The 15000-nt window shown below is 44.7% G+C and overlaps 1 protein-coding gene across 1 annotated transcript; it reads left to right on the top strand.

The window, feature by feature from the left end:
* Nucleotides 1–149: 149 nt before the first annotated feature.
* Nucleotides 150–12082, top strand: si:ch211-225b11.4 (thyroid adenoma-associated protein homolog). The gene is made up of 22 exons (XM_041240047.1): nt 150–296; nt 384–581; nt 718–1441; nt 2190–2342; nt 2508–2617; nt 2708–2868; nt 3116–3285; nt 3577–3756; nt 3868–4016; nt 4337–4477; nt 4600–4704; nt 5110–5310; nt 5802–5952; nt 6726–6972; nt 7510–7746; nt 7955–8159; nt 8411–8617; nt 8933–9195; nt 9555–9725; nt 10219–10488; nt 10911–11116; nt 11332–12082. Exons 1-22 carry the CDS (start codon nt 150–152, stop codon nt 11565–11567), a joined length of 4632 nt encoding a protein of 1543 aa, XP_041095981.1. The 3' UTR covers nt 11568–12082.
* Nucleotides 12083–15000: the final 2918 nt, after the last annotated feature.

Here is a 15000-nt window from a genome sequence, read left to right as displayed (position 1 = left end):
TAAAACCATTTGAGAAACGATTCTGCATTCTGTAGTCCTACTCTTGACATATACGCTACTGTATTTAGATACTCGGATGTCAGTACCAAAATACAGGTGTCCTTTGCGAGGGATCTGTACTCTGGTTAACTGTCCTGTTGTTTCTGTGAATGTTTGCAGTGTTTTCTAGCTGGCTGCGCTGTGTCAAGGAGTGTCTAGAGGACATCTGGGAGGTGACGGGGACCCGGCTGCTCACCGAGAATTCCAGCTTGATACACAAAGTGACCCAGCTAATCTGGAACAATGCAGAAAGCCCAGTAAGACTTCACGTTTCGGTACAGAAGACAATGCTTAGACGGACATGAAGCCTGTCATTTACTTTGTCTTTTCTGTTCTGCACACAGGTCGAAGGAGTTTCTGAGTTTGTCTACAACTCGTTTCGAGTGCTGTTAGAGATTTACAGCCTGGAGTGTGAGCGCTTCAGCGATACAGAAAAGCCCCTTTACACCTCCTTACTGCAGCGGGTGATAGCCTTGCCCTGGCAGGCTAAAGCGAAATACTTCCCCCTGTGTGCTCTGATCCCATACCTGGGAACGGGCAAGGTAAGCATGTTAGTATATTATTATAACACAAAGTGGTGTTTGCTATGCATTGAAAATTCAGGGGAATTGCTTAAATAATACATTGTTTTTGTTAGTTTGACCAGTACCATGTTATAACTTTCATTTATGGGTTTAGGTCCTGGAGCATTTCACAGAGCTCCCCCGTCACCTTCTAAACTGCCTCTCCACCAATTACCTGTCTCCGTGCGCCTCCGAGGTCTACAAGACAATGATACAGCGGCAGAGGCAGGAGCTGTGCGCTGAGGCAGACCACACCCTATTGGAGACAGAGCTGGCACAGGAGTGGGCACGGCACTGGCTGGACACCCTATCCGTGGCCTTGACCTCCGAGGTAACCCTCCTGCAGAACAACACTTCCAGCTACCTTCTACCCTGGACGCTGCGCACGTTCCCGGCTGCCTTCAAGGTCCTGACTGCCAGCTTCAGCCTCTCAAGCCCCGGGCACCTCCGTGCATGGGTGACCCTGCTGAGCGCTCAGAGGATGGTGACCACAGGCCCCCTGCCCCTAGAGGGTACGGTGCTGGAGAAACTGCGGCTCGGGCTGCACTCCCTGGATGATGCTGTGCGTCTGGGTGCCCTGGGCTTCCTCTGCTGCAGCCCCAAGACCAACCAGGCTCTGACACAGCTGGAGCTGGGCCTGCTGAAGGAGTTCCTCCCCTTGAACCTGACCTGCGACTCGTCTCCATTCCGGCAGCTACTCCAGGCCGCGATGAAGAAGGCCCTCGTTCGAATCCGGGAGAGCTGCCTTGCCTGCCTTAGAAAGGGAAAAGCCAACAGCAGGAAAGGGGAGAACTCGATGGAAAGCATGGAGCCAGTCAGTGTGCTGTCTCAGGGAGTAGGTGAGCACTGAAGGAGGGGGACTGCTCCTTATTGCTGTGACAGCTTCAAATCGAACCCTCAAAGCTGGACCGGCGCTACACACATAGAGTGATACAAGCTTTGTTAAAGTCGTTTGCAGTTCAAGAGGATGGATTTTAATTAGAAGTCAGACTTCGCAGAGAACAATAAACTAAACAGAGGTAGGGTTATTGAAAATAAAGGACTTGCAACCAAGGACCTGTTACTCAATCCAGAATATTAGGATTTGGTGCCTTCATGGCAGATTGCATTTCAATTTACCAAGAGGGCAAGATCAACTAGAGTAAGCTCTGTTAGTCATATGCAGTCTGTCTCTCTTGCGCTCTCTCGCTGTATCGTCAGCATTCCAGTAAAACTGTTAGTGTAGAAATGCATTATGTTCCATTAAGAGAAACCAGTGATCTGTTGAAGAGATTGTTAGATACAGGCTAATCATTTGAGATAGTGCAGAAATTCTGGTGTAATAAGTGCTTGTTGAAACATTTAGTCTTCAAGCCAGTGAATCCTGCTGCCACAGGGAGCTGATTTCAGTAATGAGAAGCTCAGAATTGGCTGTTAACCATCTCAGCAAGCTCAGTGTTGAACCACAGCTCAGCTTGTCCAGCCACCTGCGGAATGCTTAGCTTAGCTGTGCCACCAGAAGCTTCTGAAGCTTTAACGGTGCATTATGAAGAATGTTCCACTTGCAAGCCAATACGGGTCTTGTTGTGATGTATTTTTGCCCTTCAGAGTTTGTTGAGTGGCTGGTGCAGTTAGCGGTCTCCTCGCTGGCTCCGGGTCTCAACTTCCAGAGGAAGAAGACGGCCCTGCTGCTGCTGGCAGCTGTGCTGGAGACCTGCACTGACAGCTGGACCCCAGACAAGAAGAAAGGGCAGCCTCCAGGTCAGTGTGAACAGCGGGGCTTGGACCGCACAGCTCACTCCACCAGACTGAACATGATTTGTGATAGATACAGACCTGCACAGTATTTGGAAGTTTAGAGGCTTCAAGTCCCATTGCCAGCCTAATAACCCTGTTGCTCTTACCCTCCCAAATTCTGTTTCAAAGAGAACATGTGCGCTCTGATAAACTGGTCGAGGGAGAGGGGACGCTGGGACTTTTTCACCGAGGCCAATCTGCTGGTTCTTCTCGGCTGCTTGCACGACAGCACAAATGAGGTAGGAGGATGTTAAATACAAGACGAATCTCAGAATCCCAGTCCCTGGTTGCTGTGTTAGTAAAACCAACCGTTGTTGTTTTGATCTCAGATCCGAGAGCTGACTGCGGAGCTGCTTGTGAAGTTTTTCCCCCTTTGCTTTCCTGAAACCCTGACAGCCGCCCTGCTAGAGCATGCTGGGAAAGCCATGCGCAGCCCCCGTGTGCAAGAAGCACAGGCCGGAGCTATCATGATGAAGATAGTTTATCAAAAGTAAGATGTACATAAACATATAGGCAATACAAACAAGATGTATACACAGCCACAAGGAGCAACTCCTGCAGGCTGGGCATGCTTGGAGTCTGCAACATGTGGGAAGGTCTCCTGGGGTGTTACCTACCATCTATTTTCTAAAGATGACATGGATCCCTGAGATATTGAGCAATTGTAATAATTAGGGATTATGGAGATCTGCAGGCAATGGCTCTTTATTACATGTTTTTTTATTTTTTATTTTCAGGTCGGAAACTCTTTCTTCACTTCTGGAGAACAATTGTAAAGAGAGGAATGATTCAGCACAAGATGTAAAATCGGTTTCATTCCTGCTGTACCTGCTGTGTGAGTTAGATGACCATTGCATCACAGCAGCAAGGGATATGTTGCAGGCTGCTCGGACCAGACCAATTCACGGTAAGAGCGGGCTGTGTGCCTGCGTTTGTGTTCCAGGCAAATTAACTACTAAAAATGAAGGGCATCCTATTTGATAACGATGATCTATTAGCGTAAGCTTCAGTGCTTGTCCTCTTATGTGCATTGCCTCGGGTCAATAGATTTTAGAGCTGCATTTGTAACATTGTGCTGTATATCTGTACCCCAAAATAAAACTGAATAAAACATCTTGTTAGTTTTATGTAGATCAACAGGTCAGCATTTCATTATTTAAACCATATGTCTTTTTTTGCAATATATCTTCTTATCAAGGGGTTATCACTGCACTACAGAAATATTTAGTGGAAGTCCCAGATGCTCTCATTTCAATCCAAAAAGCAACAACAAATGGGCAAGGTATACTATCCAGATTAGTGGAGACAGTGCGGAAGATCAGCCTTTTCCTTTTGGGGGTGCTGTATGGAAACCAGAGCAATTCAGCTGAAGAACAAGGTAATGGAATAGGAGGATGACTGTTCTATGGAACCATTTTGAAACTTCTAAGATTAATGAACGTTCTGATTTTGCTGGCTGTGTCAAAGGTTCTCTTTGTTTGTGTTGCAGAAGCGCCCCCTTCCTTTGCTGACATGGGAAACGCCATCCAGTCTCTGATCACTCAGGGGAGGGGGCTGGAGCAGCAGGATGGGGGCGATGCTGTGCTGCTGTCGGAGGAGCACAGCCTGATTCTCACCTGCTGCTGGGTCTCTGTGAAGGTAAAGGACTGTTCCATTAAAACAGGGAGGGAGACTGAAGCTCCTGATCATGGATTCTGCAAGGTCGTTAATGATAGTTAGTGGAAACACACACCCTTTTAAAAAGTTGCTTGATCTGCCAAGTCTGTTGTAACAAGACCAAACATTACGTCTGTACAGTGCTTTGGTGATCCCGATTTACCCAAGAAAGCCAGTTTGTAGATCATAACTTGCAGAGCAAAATGCATCAAATGACTTGGAATCAATTGAATTGAAACGTCTGTGTGTAACATGTACTCCTTTTTTTTTTTTTTTTTTTTTTTTTTTTTTTTTTTATAAAGGAAATTGGAATTTTGCTCGGCAACCTTGTGGAAAAAGCACTGGCGCCCCCTACTGCAACCACAGGGTCACTGCTCTCAATAGAGGATCTACAGACAATAGCAAAAGTGTTTCAGGAGATCCTTCTGAAGTGTCGACACTGGGTAAGGAGGACTCACGGCAAAAAAATACCAACGCACTGTAGAAAAACGTCAGCCTGGCTCTTTAGTGAATTCATAGGGACGGGTGTTCAGTCTTCACCGCTATGTGCAATCCTTCTTTTCAGGGAGCTGTGGAAGGATGCTGTGTTGGATTCACAAAGTTTTGCTCGGTCCTTCTGAATCATCATAACCCAGACATGAAGGCCATTCCTAGACGCATGCTGGAGCAGGTATTCTTACTTAGTTCCAAAGTTTATATAGATTTGTGATCAATCCTCTTTGTATTTTTGCCTAGACAGATGACTGGCCGGGTTCACAACATAAGATTGGAGTAGAAATATTATTATTATTATTATTATTATTATTATTATTTATTATTAATAATATTATTGCGGATTTGATGAGCTAACACTGCATCAGAAGAGCAAGCTTTTCAAACAGTGCGGGTTAACTTAAAGCCAAGAATGTTTGTGGAATCTGAACGCTTGAACTCAAGAGCTGTTTAAATGTGAGTGATTTGTTATTCATGAACATTTTCTAGATCAGTTCAACATCCCTGTTAACATTCATGAAAGAGCTCATGTGTTAAAGCCCTGTCAAGAGCAGACTGTACTAAAAGTTGTCTTATTTCCCAGGGCTTGTCAGTATTGAACACTCCCCGCAGCTCCTCAGTCACGCGGCGGGCCGCTGGTTTGCCGATGCTGATCTTGTGCATCATAGCGGGAGAAGAAGCCAGCAAGTCCCGTCCACTGCTTGCTCGCAGCATGAGTGTGGTTCTGGAGATCGCAGGTACCCCTCTCCCTGACGACTGGGATCAGACCCTAGACCTGCAGCAGGTACAGATGCACAGACAACTGTCTTTATGCGTCCTCCCTTCACAGTACAGTATATCTTCAGGATGAATGTTTTCTAAGCTGAGAGTTTTTACCATGTGTGTTCAGCTGCTTTAAAAAGAAAAATCCTCCACTTTCACAGGCGTGTCAGAATTGCTGTATGCGTTACAGTTCTGATCCCAATACAAGGTGCACCAACGTGTAATGGTCAGGATCATTGTTCAAGTGCACCCGACTACAGCTGGGTCATATTAGTGCTTATGTCACTGTAACACAACAAACAGAGAGGATACAAGTACAGCAGCAGCAGCAGCAATGGGAATCATTCTGCAAACAATGACACCAGTTCTTTGGGCTCTTTCTTTTCATTCTCCTGAAACCCCCCCCACCCCCCCCCTCCCCCCCCCCACCCCCCCCCCACCCCCCCCCCCCCCCCCCCCCCCCCCCCTTCTCCTGAACCCCCCCCCCCCCCCCCCCCCCACACACCTCCGCAGGTTTGTGCCGTGCATATTCTGCAGACTCTGGTGCGTGGCTCAGGACTAGGAGTAGCCATGTTGCAGTTTGCTACTGCAATGACAATCCTGTCTTTGAAAGCGTTGAGCTCTCCCTGCTGGGCAATGAGGAACGCAGCAATCCAGCTCTTCAGTAAGTGCCTCTGTTTAAAGGGGCAATAACCAAACCTTTTAAAAAAACAGCCTCTTGTGGTTTTGCTTTAGATCATTATGTTTCCAGAATACATTTTTGTTTTGATTCTGGTGAATCTCATTTATCCTGCCACCACCCTTTAGACTTACTTCCTGTGCACCAGATGCATTAAGACCCACAAACTCGCTTTGCTGCACATATGAAAAAAAAAACAACCCTATAACGACAGAAATAGAAACAGTGTCGCTGCAGAAAGGAGCAGTTCTCTTATTGTTCTCGGTGGTTTCCTGGCATGTTATACTGTCGTTTTGTTTTATTTCTCTCTTAAAAGAATCCAGAGAGCTTGCTTTAAAATCAGGCCCTTGGCATCAGCAGTATTTTACTTTGCACCTTGCAAGTAATAGCTAAAGAACTCTCCAGTTGACGGTTCTCTGCAGGAACTGTAGGTGGTGCTGTTGGCATGATTTACGATTTTTGTTTATTGTGTTTTATAACTCCTTAAGTCTTACCTGTTGAGTTACTTTGCTGTTACAGTTAAATAAAATAATCTTCAAACAGCACCTGATTTGTTTTTTGTTTAATCAAGATATGACCCTATGTACCTTTTAAACCTTTGATAAACTAATTGTACAGTAAAAAAAATGTAATACATTTTTTTAGACAAGGGATTGTTTCATTAGTAGATTATTTCTGATAACGCCCTGCTGCTTCGGTTTGCTGTGCTCCTGGGTGTGTTATTTTTGATGGCTCCCTGCTCCCTGCTCCATTCCCAGGTGCTCTGTGTGCTCGAATGCTGGGGCAGAGGCGTAGCCGGCATGACAGCTCTGCTCAGAATGGGATGTCTCCCGCGGCATTCTTCACCCACTACCCTGAGCTGAAGGGCTTCCTCCTGCAGGAGCTGCAGCGTGCTGGAGACCCTGGGCAGGGGTCTGGGGAGGGCAGGCTGCATCTCTTCCCCTCTTTGCACTCCGTGCTCACTCTGCTGGCCAGGCTGCAGCCTGGAGTTGAAGACGAAGCAAGGTAGAGTCCTTACAATCCTTCATACAGGTCCTGGTGTTATCCTGGTTAAACTGGGAGGTTTTGTTTAATGTCTGTATAATACTAGATGGATAACTTGGAGTGTGTGAAACCAAGGCTTTAAAAACCCATGTGGTACATGTCCCTTATGGTTATTCTGTACAGTTTTTTTTTTTATTTCTATGCTTTGTAGTTTTCTATACTATTTGACATTAGTGAAGCTGATTTACTCCCTGTGCAGCAGTTCTTAGTTTAGCTTTTAGAGAGAGCTAGTTGCACCGCATACCTGGTGTAATAAATTTGACTCCAAGTCTTAAAGCTCTAGGGTTTAAAGGCTCCAATTGGGATTTAAAAGATTTGTTCCATGAGTATGGAGTTGCATCACCACTGTTACAGTGAACCGGTGTTTTGTAACGCTTTTATGACTTTATATTAGGATCCCTCCCGTAGTCCTGTTTGTTTTTGTAAGTATGTTACTGCCATATAAAAGACAAGACTGTGGTTTCTGGATTGCTGTTATTTGCAGTTTTGTTTTTTCAGATCCCTTTCGGTTTTTCTTGATCCCCTGCTCCAGCTGGCAGGCAGTCCTATCCACGCAGTGCGAGTCATGGCAGCCAAAGCTTTGGTCGCCATGGTGTCCCCATCCGAGCAAAAGACTGTCCTCCTCCGATTGGTTGACGAGTTACCGGGCAGGAAGACCCCCTGCTCTCACAATCACCTGCATGGGCAGCTTCTCCAGATTGAGGCCTTGCTAGCCAGGGCCTTGGACACGAATGAGTAAGAGGGGTTAAGATCGTATTTCAATACAAGGTCCGCCCATCTACTAAAAACAGATTCCTTGCTGTACTTGCTAGTCTTTCCCAACGGATTTGGGTTCGTACATTCGTTTTTCAAACAGCCGTTGTCACCGTGGCTTTAGAGTCTGTAAACATTTCCCTGTGTTCTATGGCTCCTAGTTAGCTTGTGCTCTGCTTCTGTGTTACAGATTGCAGCCGGATGCCATGCAGTCCTTGGTGCTTCAGTTTGAATCCAAGTCGTGGCTGGTGATGTCTTCCAAGCAGTGCCCTCTGATCCGCTCTGCCTGTCTCCGTGTGGCGACGATGCTGATTCGAAATTGCAGCCAGAGTTTCGTGGAGCATCTTCAGGAGGTGTTAGTAAAAGAGCTCCACACTCCCACATGCAGGTTACAGGTACAGCACAGCAGTTCCCTCTTTAGTGATTTAGTGCTCTACAGAACTCGAGGGCATTATTTTCTATGAACCTTCTGCTTTCTTTCCATGATAGTCTTCTCTTTAGAACATTCATAATCTTGTTAACTCTACAGAGTGGTTCCCTGCGACTCTAGTTCTGCTTCCAGTTCCATCTTGGAGGTGGAGATGGGTGTGATGAGGTGGCTGTGCCTACACTGTTAATGTTCTGTTTCTGTTCCTGCTCCACACAGCTTGGATCGGCTGTGTTTCGTCAGGCTGCTGCTCGCTTTCTTTGTGACGAAGCTGTCCGAACAGGACCTGCTGAGCAGGCAGACCAGGCTAGCCAGCTTCTGATGATGGAAGACCCTGACATCCGATTAGCGGTCGTCTCCTGGATAACTGAGGGACGGAGGTGGAAATGCACACGGATGTGGAACGTGCTGAAGAAAAGGTTAAAGGTGGTACTGTTATTCCAGCCTTCCATCTTTAACAAAGTGTAGTTTGTAATGCATAAGGCTGGTTTTACAGACCCTGATTAGCACTAATCTTGGACTATCTAATGTTACCTTATTTAAGGTAGAGCAAGACTAGTGCTAATGAAATTAGTCTGTGAAACCAGAGGTAAAATAAATGAAGTTCAGGTGAATAAACTTGCCTTCAGTTTTACCATCGCTGGGGTACAAAAGACATTTACAAAGACTTCTTGATGAACCAGTTGTCTAAAATTTTTCTTTTTCTTTTGTTTCTGGAAACCTTTGATCTGCTTGTTTCAGGACAACTTGCAGACTGTGCTGGAGGAGAGGAATGGGGAATATCTGAAGGTCTACCTGGAGGCCTTTGTGGTGATGACTGGAGTGACTGATCGGGAGGGGCAGATTAGAGGCTGCCCTGTCCTGTCTGAGGGTCCTGCCCCTCTGTCAGAGCCAGATTCGGGGGAGTGTGTGGAGACATTGCTGTCAATGCTGGAGCGTGCTCAGAGCAGCCCTGATCTTCTCTCTCACGCTCTCTGTGCCGCCAGCCTGCTGCTCGCTGACAGGTGAGGAGCATTCAATAAGAAACAAATAAACAAGAAACAGATTGACCATATTGGACAGAGGGTCGCCGCCCTCAAACCGTACTACTTCCAACAAACGCTGCCCTCGAATATGCGCCACCTTTAAATAAATGTGGCAGTTGTTTTAGGCAGTGTAAAATAAACACTGCTGCGTTAATTTAAAGATAGATGGTATATCCTTAAATCAAAGCACACATCCAGAGCGATACAGAGAAGAATTCTCTCACGCTGTTTCGGAAGAGCAGCGGGTTATCAAAGATTTACACTGTTTAATTTTTCAGTCTGGTGAAAGCCACACTGATTTGCTTTGGGTCCTCTGTTTCTTTTGTCTTCTTTCCCAGCACGGACGCTGCTCTGCTGGAGCGCTGGTGTGAGCTGCTGGAGAGGTACAGTGATCCCGATTCCACAGAGACCCTGAGACTGGCAGCAGCCAGGTCCCTGCAGCTCGTTGGAGTTACCCTGGTACACAAGACGCTGAACACACCTGCGCCACGCCCCTCCCTGGCTAGGAGGTGCTGTATGACTCATTATTTGCTTAGCTGGAAATAGCACAGTGCGGCGTGTTCTTTTGCAATTGAGTCAATGTTATTGTTCTTGCAGATGACTTTCTTAACAAATCTGATTTACTTTAGATAATTGTACACTGTGCTAGCTATGTTGTGGAAGCAGTAGGGTTACATAACTATTGTTTTGTTAAGTGAGTGCTGAAGATGTAACACATGTATAAAATAAAAACATGAGTACTTAGGTCCCTAATTAACAACACTTGTCATCTCCTAGGCTGTTAAGTGACAAAAACAGTGACAGACATGCATTAATATTCCTACAAGTGCAGTAACATTCCATAAAAATAGTGCAAATGGCAAGCTGGTTTATTTTGTGATCTGTTTATGCTTATACCAACACTGCAAAATAAAGCAACAGCAAACAAACAGGGGGAGTGCACATCCCTGTCGATAGATGTGGTCATCCACTTACTAACCCTTTCCATCTCCCTCTCCTCAGGCTAGTGAACACCGGAGTTTACCTGTTACAAGATGAAGATCCCCGAGTGAGGGGAGAAGCTGCTAAATTTGCATCCTTGGTGAACTCTCTGTGGAGGAAGCTGCCGGGGGAGAGGAGTTGCCTCCACTTTCAGAGCAGCAAGGGGCTGCTCTGCCTGCTTGAGCTGCTGCTGCAGGAGTTCGGGGCCGGCCGGGAGACCCTGGAGCTGTTCCTGTCTCATCTCCCTGGGTCAGACATGGGCAGTGTGCTGCAGGAGCTGGAGGAGGCAGAGTGAGTGTCCACTGTATGGAAGTATTAGATATCTGAACATGCTGCAGATGCACATCAGGGATGGAAAGAGGAGCCTCACAGTTTTATCCTCTTCAGCTGTTAACAGGAGTGTAATTCAATGCAGCAGCTTTTAGGTGAGCTTTGATTTAATTAAGCTCGCAGTAAAACCTGAGATTGGCTCAAACCACTGTGTTATTGATTTGCATTGTTTCATCATACAGGGATGCCCTTCTCCATTTACAATGTTTGTGAAATAAAGACTTTGAATGAAATGTACCCCTGGTATATTATGGTTATCCTAAAATATGTGTAATATGAAGTTTATTTTTTATTTTTCACTGCTTTTGTCTGCATGTTTCATGGGTGCAGTTTTCAAATACTTTGAGCTGCAACGCTGAAGTGTGCTTGACCCCCTTGTTTAGGTCTGTAAGCCTGTATGAGCAGGACGAAGCCAATGTGTTTGCAGAGCCTGCTGCCATTGCTCAGCTCCTGCTGCCGTACCTCCTGCAGCTCATAGAGAAGATGGCTTTCTCCTCAGACCATAGAGAAAGTGTGGCACACTGGATAACAACAAACGCAGCAGGGATCTTGCAGAACGTGGGCTGCTGCAAGCTGTGGTGCAGCCGAGGTAAACAGGAACCTTTGGCTTTTGATTGTGGTTCGGACGTCTCCTTTTGCTGCCAACGGTCAACTAATGGTTAACAGATACCTGCACTGCAGTACCTTGCTGTATTATACAATCTAAAAATGGGCGTAGATCTTTTTCAATCACAGTTGTCACATAAACACTTCTACAGCAGCTCCTTTGCTCACACTGATCGGCAGCCTCTTTTGTTTCCGAAGGTGCTGCCGCTGCTCCCGGTCCTCTGTCCGCACTGGGCTGCCCCCGGCTCCACTCTGCTGTGACGGCACTGTTTGTGAGAGCCACGGTCCTGCTTCACGCCATGGAGATCCTGGGAGAGGAACAGGCAGCAGGGACAGGGACAGGCTGCACACCCCAGAGACTGAGATTAGAGCTGGAGGAAACACACAGGCTGCTCACTCGACACGGGGTATTCATACCACTGCTACGTCTATAGTGGGATCTCTATTTAAAAAACGTGTTTTGTGTTGTTGACAAGGGGGTTTGGTGGTTAATGAACCAGTATTGTGAATCACAAGGGTTTTAAGTGGTGGAATTCGGTTCTGTAGGTTTATCATGGATATACTATACTCCTCTGGGCAGTGGGGTTCATGATTTAGGCATCATTTTTGATAGGGAAGAGCATAGACTGAAGAATAGTAAAACAGTGGGTGCCTATAGGCCAGCATCTCTCCAATCCCAGTGTCAATACCAACCTAATCCAGCAGAGGGGGCTCCTATTATAACTGGAATGAATTGATTCTGAGGCAGCCCTGCTATGCTACCTAATGTGCTCAGTGACACGTTTTAATATTGTAATATTTTTAAAAGAAAGTCATATCGCTAACCATTATTTTTAATAAAACAGCTCACGACACGAAAATAATGCAATGTAAAACAGTAGACTTTTTTTTTATATGTTGTCAAAGTGCGCACTTTAAAATGTATTCCAGTGTACACAATAAAGTGTTTTTTTAAGTTGTTTTCTGCTTAACCTATAGTTCATGCTAATAATAAGCAGCATGTTTGTTTGCCACTCTTTGTACTTAAATGGAATTCATAAGCCTACTTTGGTATACCATTGCACATGTAATGCAAACCACAATTACTAATTAAACTAGGATGAAGCAAATTCAACTTTTAAAACAACTAAACACATATAAAGCACTTTTAAAATGGGCCAAACTCGGAATAGACAGCATGAAATGTTCTCTTGAAACTGGTTCGCTTTTCCTTTGTAAAGTAAGAATGCAATTTAAAATAATACATTCTTCAATGGTTTGCGCAGCGGTTATTAACAAAGGTCTTTGGCTGAAAGTGCTTGATTGTGGGTCAGCAAAGAGCACTTAGTGCTTAATGGGGGGAAAAAAAAATTGGCTGTGCCACAAACGCATTTTCTGTTATTCATTTTGAAAGTATAAAAGTAAAATTGGGAACTACAGAGTCGGAGATGAAACCTGTAACCATGTGTTATATGGGAAGCACAAAAATTCCAATTTAGAAGCTATTTAGAAGGGCACTCATGTCCGTTCGGTCTTTAGGGAGAGCTCTGATTTCATCCTTCCCAAGAAAAAGAACTTGCATCAGCCTGTTAAAATACACATCTCCCCACTGGGGACCATTTTTTTGTATTGTTTTATTTCTTGACTCTTTCCAATGCCCTGTTACGCCATCCTGTGCCCTTCTCTTGCAGTAGGAAAAAGGAATAACGCAAATGCAAAGTGTCTGGGTTCTATCTGAAATGAAGGGCACAGAAAGCTGCTGCTGCAGTAGAAGATTAGCAGGAGTCAGTCTGGTCCCATTAAAAAACGTCTTTCTAGATTAAAACTTTAAAATGATTGTATTCCTTTGAGCAGCTCTCACTACAAATTCAATTTTCGAAACTGGTGAGTATCTTTTCTCCTTCATGGTATTTCACGTAAAAGATGCCGCTTTCCACGTTTCGGTGCCTTAAAACCCCACGAAAGGAAGAAACCTGTAGTACACACCAGGCCCACAAGAGGGCTCCTGATGTCATTACACCTGAGATCAATTACAAGCTGTGCTGAATAATTTAGTCCATATTGATTCATGCTGCTATCAGTGTGTGAGTGAACAATATCTTAATAGGGTTGGTATGGATCCACAGGACTAAGAGCATGATGTAATGCTGTTAGTTCTGGAAAGTGGACTGCTGCCCAATTTCATGCAAAACAGCTCCTAAACGGAACAAAGCACACGTGTTCCATTAGAATCTATTTGTATCAAATCCATTTGTCCAGAAACTTAATGAGTATTATCCAGACGCATGCATAGACGCTAACAACCTAAACCAAATACAGCCAGCAATTTATAAGGTGCTTAACATTCCTTCATCTCTCTAATAGCCAAACAGTATGTCTTTCTTGAATTAATGTAGAAATATTTGAAAAGCATTCTAGTTTACACGGGCCAGTTGATCTGATTAAGAACAGCCAGCACACCAAACAAGTCAGTCCTAGAATGACAGACTATAGCCGGTAGCATAATCACAACTTAAATGGCTTATTGCTTGTTCTACAATGGATGCACCTGCAATCGTGTTACAGAATATATTGGATAGTGGAATAATATCATAGAGTTGCTACCAGAAAAATGAATTATTATATTACTTATTTCTAGACAACCACTGTACGCATACTGTAGATAATATGTACACCCCCCCACACACACTTGCTTGTAGAGGTGACAAGTTTTTGGTTGCATGTGGTTTAGTTTGAGGGCAGAGAGGGAGAGACTGGGCGTTGATGTGTTTTCTACTGATGTGATGCCTGAGGCAATGCCATTAACATTGTTTATGCGAACCAGAGCAATAAGGAATGTGTTTTTCTCCTAATAAAAAACAAGTCCTGCTCCTTTTCTCACATACGGTGAAAATTGTGTTGGCTGTTTGGGTTCCCATGCTCTGTAATGTATTATTCAATAGTGTCTGAAACTCAATAACAGTGTATTTAGGGGCTTGATTAGGAGGTGCTGTGATTAAACTGCACTGTAGCTTTTATTTTTAGTTTAGGATCTTGCCAGCAACAGTGCACTAGATAACCACATGAAGCCACAGAACTGCCATCAGATATAATGTCTCTTCCTCTTACAGGGGAACAGCATGTACCCATGTGGTTAGTCAGGTGCAAATAGCAGTACAAGAAAGATCAGTATTGCATTACTTTGTTGCATTACTTTATACACTGATTCAGTCTGCGTAACCTAAAAATAAAGATTGCTCTCTGTGGTCTATCTAATAATACACACAGAGGGGATATAAAGATATACTGTTTTTAGTTGTTAGTGGTTTTTTTTAATCTAAAAAAAAAAACAGTTGCGTTTGACTTATTTCTTCAATCTTTTTAATTCCCAACCTTTTCCTTTTAGCAGCAGTTGTCTGTTCTAGTCTGAACCAAACAACAACAATACAATTGCATCAGTCTGCAAACCTGCCTAGCACTGTGTGCACTGGTGCAGGCTTTGATAAGGGCCAGTGTGCATTGGCTTTGAATGCCAGCACGACTCGTTCTCTTTGTTTTGAGGATGGAGGCGGGTCCGTCCGCACATTAAGCCACCACTAATCCTGAAGCTAACTCCAGCATTGCTTTGCTTAACAAACAGCCCTTCCCTCGGTTGGGGATCAGTCCTGTGCATTTGTTGATGTTGGATCAGGTTACAGTTGAACAGAACTGATAGCAAGGCACATATTGGTGTAAACTAGAGCTGTCTTTATAACAGGGGCCACCTGAAAAATTCCTTTTGCTTTAGGCCACTGATATTGGAAACAAGTGTATTTATTTCAGTATCTGTTTGTGTTATTTTGCAGGAAGGCTCCAGTCTGCCGGCATTTTTTTGTCAGTTGTTTCATAGACTGTGTTTCGAATTAACTT

This window comes from Polyodon spathula, chromosome 58 (genome assembly GCF_017654505.1).
Source record: "Polyodon spathula isolate WHYD16114869_AA chromosome 58, ASM1765450v1, whole genome shotgun sequence".
In the NCBI taxonomy this organism is placed as follows: domain Eukaryota; kingdom Metazoa; phylum Chordata; class Actinopteri; order Acipenseriformes; family Polyodontidae; genus Polyodon; species Polyodon spathula.
The sequence above is the reverse complement of the archived record's forward strand: the minus strand, read 5'-3'. Positions and strand labels throughout refer to the sequence as shown.

Coding starts and splice junctions, on each gene's coding strand:
- si:ch211-225b11.4 (XM_041240047.1), top strand. CDS start 150: ATGTTTGCAGTGTTTTCTAGCTGGCTGCGCTGTGTCAAGGAGTGTCTA. Junction 582..717: donor CATACCTGGGAACGGGCAAG/GTAAGCATGTTA, acceptor TTATGGGTTTAG/GTCCTGGAGCATTTCACAGA. Junction 1,442..2,189: donor TGTGCTGTCTCAGGGAGTAG/GTGAGCACTGAA, acceptor TTTGCCCTTCAG/AGTTTGTTGAGTGGCTGGTG.